General features: G+C 45.8%; 1 protein-coding gene across 2 annotated transcripts; it reads right to left on the bottom strand.

The window, feature by feature from the left end:
- Positions 1-2,706: 2,706 nt before the first annotated feature.
- On the bottom strand, positions 2,707-7,578 carry LOC119311060 (caffeoylshikimate esterase-like). 2 transcript variants are annotated; one of them, XM_037586689.1, is made up of 9 exons: positions 7,327-7,578; positions 6,994-7,243; positions 6,173-6,202; positions 5,475-5,601; positions 5,249-5,395; positions 4,108-4,238; positions 3,898-4,035; positions 3,670-3,768; positions 2,707-3,064 (listed from the first exon to the last, which is right to left on the bottom strand). In XM_037586689.1, the coding sequence occupies exons 2-9, from the start codon at positions 7,210-7,212 to the stop codon at positions 2,834-2,836; spliced, it is 1,122 nt and encodes a 373-aa protein (XP_037442586.1). In that variant the 5' UTR covers positions 7,213-7,243; positions 7,327-7,578; the 3' UTR covers positions 2,707-2,833. The 2 variants fall into 2 exon arrangements, with proteins under 2 accessions (XP_037442586.1, XP_037442585.1); XM_037586688.1 differs by having other exon boundaries at positions 6,994-7,577.
- Positions 7,579-11,071: the final 3,493 nt, after the last annotated feature.

Below are 11,071 nucleotides of genomic sequence, written 5' to 3'. Positions count from 1 at the left end.
GTAGAAGGCTACCTAGCGCACGAACACGACAGCGACGCACGGATGCAGGCGTCAGATTCAGAAGCTCCGGTGACGGATTTGTGCTGCATCGACGCCACCAGGTGGCCTCCGGAAATCTTGCCCTCGGCCGCCCCTGTCGTTGGCCTATCCTCGTGTAGAAAATACGACGAAGAAACATAGCTCCTGTCAGGGCAGGCAACCCACCCAGCCATCGTTTTCCTCCCGTCCCTAGTGGCTGGAACCCTAGTCGCCGCCAGGAGAGCCCAATCTTCCAGCGCCGTCCTTCGGCGGCTCTCCTCCGCCGGCGACCTCGGTTGTCGGTGGTGAGGGGGGGGGGGTCACCGGATGCACGCGTGTGGATTGTTTTTACTTTCTCGTAGTCTAGATTTTTAAGCTGTTCATCGTCGTTGTTTTAACGGCGACAATGACAACGCTGAATAAAGATTCTTCGGATCCTTTCCTGACAAGGCCATCGATCCTATGGTTGGGGATGAACTTGCAAACCAGTCTGCTCAAACAAGGATGGCGTGGCGGCGGCGGCATCCTCGTGGTGGACATGTGTCCTCGGGCTTCGCCGTTGCGACGGCGTTGCTTCAGCGTCGACGCGGAGCTTGGGAGTTAGTCCAGAAGCGGATGCAGATTGTGGTCTGCATCGACGACATCTGGAAGACGGAACATGTGTTGGGTTCGTGGTTCGTGGATGGCAGGTATGGTTTCCTTCTGCGACGTCTTAGCCGCGGTGGGGTGCCATATCTGGAGTTTGATGGCGTGTCCGGGGTGTTGCCCCGGTCTGATTCGTTCAACGGTAAGGCTTCACTTTTGTTGAGCCACCTTGGAGGTCTGCAAAGCTGCATATCAGCAATGGAGCCACGTCGAGCTCGGGTGAGGAGGTTATCCATCTTTCTTTTCTTCGGTGGTTGTTGTCATGGTGCCGGATGCAGGTGATGGGCGTTGGTGTCAAATTCGGAGATGTTCTGCTATCTTTTCAGTTTTGTCATGTCGGTCCTTACGTGACTTGTACTTTAATCTTTATGATATGAATGAGACATGTATTACTATGCAAAAAAAAAAGCATAGCTCCTGTCAATCAGTTGCCAGGGAGAATTTTTTTTTCTGCCGAGAAAACTTCCGCTATTCACCGTAGTATAAAGAACACTAGAAGTAAAATCTACATCTAGGTTCTTAAGCTACAACTACAAGCATTGTTGTAGTAGAGAGTCGACAAGTCATCGTGCTAAGGCCCTATAGGACCAGCGCACCAGAATAGCAACCGTCGCCGATGAAGAAAACATAAGCGTAGATCAAAAGGATCACCTGGAAGAAAAATTGTACCCTTTTTTTAAGTGGCTAACTTTCGTCCCTTCCTTACTTTCTCCATAATCAAAAGATAGATCTTCATCATTACCTTCATTGTAGGGTTCTAATAAAGAATCTGAAGGGAGGTCTCCTGGGAAAAGACCTAGCCGCCGTCAATTATCTCCGCCTCCACCATAGATCGGTTCCTCCTTCGGCCGGCCTCGCCGGCGCCGGGAGGGGGTGGGGAACCCGATCTATGAGTGAAGTTTCTAATAATATAATAGTAGTGTTTCCATTGGAGTTTAGGGTTTTGGTAGTCGTCTTCTTCTTTGAAGATGACATCGTCTATAATAAATAATCTTCATCCCTTCGTTCAACGACGAGATCTTCTTTCCAACGTCAATGGTGATGTTGGAAGATTATATTTATCTAGATATGGTCCTTCAGATCTCGCTTCGTCGGATCGGTTTGAATTTTTTTCTCATGGTCGCCGTGAGGAGGATTGTCCTTGCAATATCTGTCCCAGTTGCTACGACAATGGTGATCCGTAATCTCGGCTCCCAGCGATGTTGACATGGTTGTTTGGTTTTTTGTCCCTGAAATACCGGTGTTGGTACTCCTACCGATGTTGGTTGATTACTTTAATAGCTGTGTACGTGCATCGCAGTCTTGGCATTGTGGCTCAAATTAAAACTATAGGAAAATCCTCGTTGATATTTATAGGTCTATGGTTTGATACTTTTGTTATTTTTCTATAGTTGCCGCCAAAGACGTACAAGATTGTGTCATGAAAGAAAACAGAGTTAGAAGATCTCAAAGATTTGCTCGTTCCTTTTAGATTTTATTTTGTATTCACCATTGTCAGATCATATATGTTCCTTTTAGATTTTATTTTGTATTCACCGTTGTCAGATCATATATCTCTACCGTGTACAATTCGCTACTATAAATATATCAATGGTATTGATTGTCAAGAAAAAATAACTGCAACTTTTTAGAAGTTTTAAAACACTACAACAAAGTTGGTTGGCTATTTCAAAAAACCCAAATTGCCATGTGATTAAATTTTAATCAGGCTTATAATAGCTGGGACCAACAAATTTCAAAAAACCCAAATTGATGTGTGATTAAAGTTGGTTGGTTCGAAATTCTGACCCAAATGATGGACGCGCCAAACAAGCTAGTAGGCCATGTGACCCCTCATAAAAAAAGCCACCCTGTATTTTTTTTGAGGAAAAAAAAAGCCACCCAATATTTTTTTTTGAGGAAAAAAAAAGCCACCCTATAAAACCGGTGGAAAAGAAGAGGAAACCACCAAAAGCCAATTTGTTTTACTGCCCCATCACAGCCCGGTTTTGGGCCAAAAACCGACGAACCAAGCACGGCCTTTTGCGCATCACACACCACAGATGATGAATGCTAGATACATATTCACAATCAGCAGGAAATAAGTATGTGTATCACGTGTAAAACCCAAAATGGTATTCCCATCAGTGACATGTGAGGCTCGACAAATAACAAAAAGAATCTGTGCAGCTCACGACGAGGGTATTTCATTTGCGGAATGCTGATCCAGCCAAGAGATTATATCGTCGAGAACTTTGAAGATCCCCTCGTCTGGTTCGCCTTCCAAGATGGCGTGGTAGGCGTCTTTGTAAAGTCGCAGCGTCTTGTCCGATGTCTTCGCTTTTTCATACAGATCTTTGCTCACGCCTGGGTCGGTGACCAAATCAGCCTCGCCATGCAGAATGATTATGGGCAGGGAAACCTAGATGGGAAATTGAGGGAACTTTAAGCATCACAGAACATTAACAGTACAGTAATTTTCACAAAAAAAAGGAACAGTACAGTAATAGAACAGGAATAAAGGCCACTGGCAGTGCTACAGTGTAATATAATTTACATGTAGAGACAAAAATGGCACAAATGGCATTCTCAAAAACGGGATAGTTTTTTTTTTTACCGGAAACAGGACAGCTCATTAAGTTGTACTCTATCAAGGACAAATATTTGGATCAAACAGTAGGATCATGGAATGCCTGCCTCCCTTGGTAGTGAACAAACCGGATTACCGGAACTAGGTTCCTTAACCCCCTAGAGAAAATATCGTCACCCCTCAGATCAAAAAATTTCAACCTAGTCCACAGTTTATAAACTTATTCTTATGGCTTGCCTATATTCTTCACTAAGCCAGGAGGCAACATGGCATACCCAAAGAATCAATGCAAATTCACGCATTTTAAGAGTTTGAACAAAAGAATTTGGGAGTGCTATTGATGTCAGAATGAGTAACGACCTAAGCAACTGTACAAGACTTAGATGACGCTTATATAAACAAAACCAACCAGAACAAAGCAAGTGAAAACCACATACTTCTTCTAGGCGATTTTCTATCTCTTGTGTGGTCCTCAGCATCTCCAGAGCTGTTCGGAGACGTGGTTTATCCTTGTAGGCAATCACATTGTAGGAACACTGCATTAAGCACCGAATTAATATAAACCGTCTTTCCACCAGGCATAACGTGCGAGTAGCTATAACTGAATAAGAAGTTCCCAATGAATAGATTAATCTCTGTATTAACCAAAAATGGGCAATATTGACCTGCTCTTGTTTTTCTTTCTCTCTGAATGCTAATTCTGCCAAGTCTTTCTGTGGAACAAGCTTCTCTTTTGGAAGGAGTTTAGCCATGAAAATCAGAACTTGCTGAACAGGCCAAGCTGGTACCACATCATCTGAAATCTATTAAAGCGAGTTTGTGAATTAGTGACCAATCATAATTAGCATAGGTAGGATTTCACGCAGTAAAATCACCTTGCACATAGGTGCAACTAGAATTGCACCATTCCAGTCTTTTGGTTGCTTAAAGTGAATCTTCAATGCAACTGCACCACCCATAGATTGGCCAAACAGAAAGCTTGGGAGATCTCTGTATTCAGGATTCCCTGCCAACATATGAATCACACTTGAATAGTGAAAGAAGTATATTCACACTACATGGACTGGCTTACAGCAAACATTATGAACAAGTATGGACAGATATGAACTCAGTTCAGAATGATAAAAGTTAATTTATTGCAATGAAAGACAAGATAATTTCTGTTATATCGAAGATAAAACATCAGAGGCCAATTCAATCATTGTGACAGATTTTGTCAGCCTCTCAGCAGTTCAGTAATGTAACAATTTATTACCAAGCTTACCCAATGCAATTTTCGACTACTACCGTTATCAAAAGTGATTGATTGCATGCATTAATGCAGGTATTTCATTAACTCTTACATGGAAATATTCGCAATCAATTTCAGGTATTGCAAGTCAACAGTATCACAGTATTAATGCTAGACTGCTAGTGCTCATCCACACCTCTAGTACAAATACATGTTGGTTTGGCTACTTAGTTTCGTTAGAAATGTCACTCTATCGAATACTTAGTGATAGTGGTGTAAGAGCTACAGGAGGAAAAAGAATCCAAAGTGAAGTATGTGCAAACAAATAAAAAGTTAATTGTTTCCTTCTTGTTCATAGAGCTTAAACATTACAGATGTCAGACTGAATAGAGTAAAAGCATTTCTTTAGCCTCATTTTGCAAAACCAAAGCAATGTCCTATACCAGGAGTAAAAAGTATCACAAGTTCACAACTTCTGTTAATTTCTAAAACTCCTCATATGGAAGATAAAAAGAAGAAGGTAAATACAACTAGCAGCAGCTTGACCAAAAGCTGCAACAACATTATGGCAGTGTGTATGGTGGTTAGCAAACATGTCCTTTACTTGTGCAGAAAACAAGTTACTCATCTTAGTGGAAACAAATTCCATGTACATAATAATTTTAACCAGAATAAGGCATATCACTGTGGCAGAGAAACAAATTGCACTTTCCAACTGTTACCCAAAAACTCGTATATAGAAATGAACAGCACGAAAACCCAGCAATAATATAATGACGGAATACCTTTGATCTTAGCAAAATGTTCAGCTACATCGTCAACAAGAGTATCAAAACTTGGAATATATCCATGAAGTCCTTCGGAAAGACCAAAACCAGGGTAGTCCAATGCAAATACTCCATATCCAGCCGAAGCAATCTTCCTAGCAATCCCTACAACAACAATGAACTTAAGAAATGTAGCAAAAATGAAGCGCCAAAGTAAATTCAATATTACTAGTTTACTGAATACCATCAAGGAAAAAGGTACAGGTGTCTCCATAACCATGGCAGAGACAAACAATTGCTTTCATACGATGGTTCTCCGGAAACCAACATTTTGAGAATATCTCCACACCTCTGGAGTTCCGCTCATATGACTGTTGAAGAGGAAAAAAAATGTCACATTGTAAAGTATCAAGCGAAGGAAGGAGTTAGGAGTACCAATGAGCAAAGTATCAAATGGCACGCCACGGCTTAGAAATACCAATGAGCAAACTAACATTGTTGGCATACAACCTTTGAATATCTATCCAACTTTATTTTAGCTTTTAAGCATAGCTGCAGTAATTTGTTAAGCAATAGCTGCAGCAATTTCATTCCTCACAGCAGACCTTCTCTATCAACTCAATGGAGGAAGTAGTGGGCATTAAATTTGCTTTGACACTGCATTGGCTAATAATTTTAAACACGGAATTATACAACATGATATTGAAAATTCTGCTTATTTTCACAATTATACTTAACAAAATAGATCACTGTGCCTGCTGTAGTGTTGTCTTATGTAGAATGTAATATCTCAAATCTCTCTATTCAGTTCAAAGCAGAACACATACTAATGCAAAGATGGACCAACTCTATATACCTCAAATTAATATATTGCACCAGTCAAGTGAGGGGTCTAATTATTATGACAAAAATGTACATTGTGGCTACACTACAAAATAGTACCTCTTTTGTTCCAATGTCACTGTATTGTGCCTGCAGCATAGAGAAAATGCAAGTAAGACATGTCATTCATGTCATGACATAACACCAAAGGCATAGTTGGCTTTAATATAAGTATCAGAACTCAGAACATAGGATCCAAAGAACAGGCAAAAAGGTGAATGTGAGAATTCAAGGGGTACACTTGTTTGGGAATATTCAATTACATTTTTTTAATTTTACTATGTTTGTAGATTACTGGATTTAATAACTAGGAAAAGAGTTGTAAGGCGTGTTCATTGGACAAGACATAAAAGCTAGTACTAGTGAACAAGTTCATTGGGAAAGACATAAAAGCTACTTCCTCCATTCCTTAGTTTGTGTCGTGGTTTTAGTTCAAATTAGTAAACAAGCTACCACACAAAATGGGCAAGTTCTTCCTATAAATAGTGCTCCACATGCACAATAGTCTGCTTTCTCATACATTCCTTTTGATTAAGACAGAGTATTCATAACCCATATGATGATCCTAAACCAGCCTGACGACTTAAGGACGCAGAACTCGGTAGTATGTCTGGACAATCCTATTTTACTAGAGCTAGGATTGTGACAGCGATAATTAGTTCCCAAAATGGCTGCAGGAATATGGTATGGACGAATCAGAAAGCTTGTAGTGGAAACATTGACCAAGCAGTGTGGGCCATTTTGATGGAGCTACAAGCTCTAGACGATCCCAATTCCTCAAACGGGCCCTCCCAAAACATATCGTAGGTCTCAATTTAAACTCCAGCACAGGAAATCAGAGCACATCAATTTAAACTGAAGGATTGCTAATAAATACGGACCTTGAAGAGGCAGTGGTCAATGCTGAGCTGCACGTCCTTGAAGGCCTCGCGCACGCGGCGGCGCTCGGGGGCCTGGTCCAGGCACGCGCGCAGCACCATCCTCTCCAGCGCCGGGTCCACCCCCTCCCACCTCCTCGGCGACGGCGGCGCCGCGGCCGCAGGCACGGCGGACATCCCCGTCGCCGCCACCGCCGACACCTTGGCGTTCACGTGTGGCATGGGGGGTCCAGCAACTCAGCTGAACCTGAACCTGAACCCCCGAAACAAATCCTCGGAACTGGAGGGAGACACGGGTTGGGAATCAATCGGGTGCGCGGAGCTGGGATTCGTTACCGGCGTCGAGTCAGTAGGAGCTCAGAGGGATGGATCTCCGCCTCACCCGCGGCAGTCGAGCACCGGCGGCGGGGAGCGGGTTGACGCGTGCCGTCGCGGGCGGGCGGGCGGTCGGCGAGGAGGAGGAAGGCGGCGAGGCGGCGGGGGTTGGGTTGGTGTGATCCGCTTCGGGGAGGAAGGCCCGTGGCTATGACGCCATTTATTATTGCTCGCCGGTGTTTCTCTGGGGGAAGTAGTGCGCTGCGCCTGTACGCATCCGACTTCGTCCCCTTTTATCCGAGTCGCACTTCTTATTTTTAAATATAGAGAAGCTTGTGCACGGCACCGGAGTTCGGGGAGACCATCCTATCAGCCGGCTTGGATGATGTCAAGACCTCCGGCGTCGCGCCGGTCACGTCCTCAGCAACTACGCGTGATCCCGATCAGGTATCTGGATACGAAAGAGAATGGAACCATTATTTTTTCTTGTGTAGGTTCTGATTTTTTTAGTTTTTCTATCCAGTGGCATCGGTGACCGACGGCGACGATAGCGTGTTGGAATAAAAGGAACCACACTGCTATACTATATATTTCCTCTTGGGAAGTGTTTGGATCAGAGAGTGGTAATGTAAAGGTATTGGTATGTGATTACGGTGGTATTGCCGGTTTTTCACACCATAATAATACAAATACTACTACAACAGAAACGGAGTTATTGATGAAGAGCGATGCTAGGCGCCAGCGCACCGGCCGAAAGTTTCGGCCGGTCCAGCCCCAGCCCTTGGATGCGAGCCTGCGTGGCCACTGGATGCAGCCAAAAAAAAAAACGATTCGTCCTGGGCTTCTTCTACCTCGGGTTAGATCTGTAGCTCCTGCTCGGTGCCCTCGTCGCCGCGCCTCCAGTCCCCTCTGGTGGCCGTCCTCGTCGCCGGTCTCCGTCCTCGTCGCCGGCTCGCGGCCCTCGCCCCCGGTCGCCGTCCTTGTTGCCGCCAGGTCGCCGTCCTTGCCCCCGACTACCGATCTCCGTCCTTGTTGCCGCCCGGTCGCCGTCCTCGCCTCCGGTCGCCGTCCTCGTCGCCCCCGGTCGCCGTCCTTGCCGCTCCTGGTCGCCGGTCGCCGTCCTCGCCATCACCGTTTTCCAGCAAATCTAATGGCCGGTTCCAGCAAAAACTCTGCGGATGTCACCGTTTGAAGCAAAAAAATCCGCCGGTTCCAGCAAAAAATGAAGCCACTTCCAGCAGAAAAATCCAGTGCGGTTATAGCAAAAACGCGTCGCCGTCGTCGTCGCCAGTTGTAGCTCGCCGTGAAGGGTCCCAACAAAGTGAGTCGCTGGTTGTAGCAAACGATGCCGCTGGTTCCAGCAAAAATGACATCGTCGCAGGTTTCAACATTTTGGTTGAAGCTTTCTCGATCTCTTGTAGAAGCTTTTTCATTTGCGGAATGAAGCTTTTTCATCTGCGGGATGAAGCTTTTTTTTAAACGGTTGCAACTTTTGTAGTGTCTGGTTGAAGATTTTCAATCTCTGGGTTGAAACTTTTTCATCTGCGGGATGAAGCTTTTGTTAAAACGGTTGCAGCTCTTCATGTGTTCCGAGTCTGGTTTGAAGCTTTTTTATTTACTAGATGTAGCGTTTTGCTGCAACAGTAGTAGATTTTTGCTACCACCGGCGATTGAATTTGCTACAACCGGTTCTAACAAAAAAAATCACCATGGGGTGTAGTCTGCCATGGCTGGGGAGGCTCGAGCGCTGCAAGGTCTGGCGAGGGGCGGCCGGGGCGGATTCCAGGGAGAGGCAGAGGGGCGGATTCTGGGAAGAGGCGGAGGGGTAGTAGTCCGGCGAGGGGCGGCCGCAGGCGCACGAGATCCGGCGAGGGGCGGCCGCACGCGAACGACATCCGGTGAGGGGCGGCCGCACGCGGACGACAAGGCGCTCTTCTCTGGCGGCGGCGGTCGAAGGAGCGCGCTGGTCGCTTGGCCGACGCGTGGTGCCTGCCGGCGCTGGTGCCCTCCTGTATGTGCGCTGCGCGAGGAAGAGGGAGACCGGCCGAATCGTTCCGCCGGTGCCCCGGCCCCAAACGTTTCGGTGACTTGGTGAGTAGGAAGAAATCAGAGATGACGAGCTATAGAACCGTCTGCTTGAGCTGAACCTGAACAGAGATAAAACAGAAATGATGCTCCGAAAATGCTACTTTCGAAAGCATTTTGGAGCACTGATTTTTTTTGTTGCCACGCCATCTACGAGTGTGATCTCATGATGAAAATCTGCAAACACGTATACATTTGTCAAAGTTTAACAAAAAAACAGATTTTTTTTTGGAATTGTCTATTTAACTGTTCATTCGAGCTCACAAGGGTGCTTTCACCCACATTTTATATTGTCTGATGCCTCTAAGCTATTTGGATCAGAGAGTTGTAACGTAAAGGTATTGGTATGTAATTACGGTGGTATGCCGGTGTAATGGGCCAATCTACTGTTTTAGTTTGGTTCGAGCCTGTAATACGGTATCTAATCACTTCGCACTGTTTGGTTGCACACCGTAATAAAAATAAAACAGAAGCTCAATCACAGATCGGGAAGAGTTATTGATGGATGGTGACTTGGTGAGTAGGAAGAAATCAGTGATGAAGAGCTATAGAGCCGCCTGCTCATGATGAACAATTATCTTATCAAATTGTGAACAAGAAAAGAAAGACTGACCTTATCTCAATGGTGGAGGGTTTGGGAAGCGAAGAACTCCATTGATCAGAGGAAAAACATGGCATATATATGGACCCAAGAACGAGAAATAACTCGACCAAGGAACGCGTTGGATGGCCGCCGCTTCTCTTGGCATGTCGCCACTGCTCGTGAAGTACAACATATCGCCGGGAAGATCGGGGACTTGGTCACCGGCGCTGGCGCCGCAACTAGGCGGAGGAGGCGTGATGCGAGAAAGTGATATGCAGCGTAACAACCCATCGAAGGAGGGGTGGGCTGCGGCGGCATGGGAACAGGTTGGAAGTGTTCGCTCCAACTGGATCGGTCATTGTAACGGGATTTGTTTACACTGGGGAACGGGCGGAATCAAGTTCAAACTAGGGGGTAGTTTGTTTACACCAGGCTTGTTTACTTGTGAAGGGAACCAAATGGGGTTAACGGTATGAGATTATGTTGTAATCTGATAACGACTGGAAAAACACGAATCAAGCACCTTCTTAGAGACAACATGTAATATTGCACGAGTTGCCTCTAATTTTTAAAGATTGAAGGAATACATATCCTGGAAAACCATATCCCCTTCCTCGCCGCTACCCATGGGGCGTCGGGGAGGGCACCGATTGTTGGGGATCGTTGCAGAAAATAAAAAATTTCTACGCATCACCAAGATTAATCTATGGAGTCATCTAGCAACGAGAGTGATAGGAGTGCATCTACATACCCTTGTAGATCGCGAGCGGAAGCGTTCAAGTGAACGGGGTTGATGGAGTCGTACTCGTCGTGATCCAAATCACCGAAGATCCTAGCGCCGAACGGACGGCACCTCCGCGTTCAACACACGTACGGAGCGGAGACGTCTCCCGCACCTTGATCCAGCAAGGAGGAGGGAGAGGTTGAGGAAGAGAGCTCCAGCAGCAGCACGACGGCGTGGTGATGGTGGAGAGGCAGTACTCCGGCAGGGCTTTGCCAAGCTCTTAACTGAGGAGGAGAGGTGTTGGGGAGGGGAGGGGCTGCGCCTTGGATGTTGTATGCAGCCCTCCCCTCGCCCCTCTATTTATAGGGGAAGGG

Source organism: Triticum dicoccoides, chromosome 5B (assembly GCF_002162155.2).
Source record: "Triticum dicoccoides isolate Atlit2015 ecotype Zavitan chromosome 5B, WEW_v2.0, whole genome shotgun sequence".
Lineage (NCBI taxonomy): Eukaryota > Viridiplantae > Streptophyta > Magnoliopsida > Poales > Poaceae > Triticum > Triticum dicoccoides.
The sequence above is the reverse complement of the archived record's forward strand: the minus strand, read 5'-3'. Positions and strand labels throughout refer to the sequence as shown.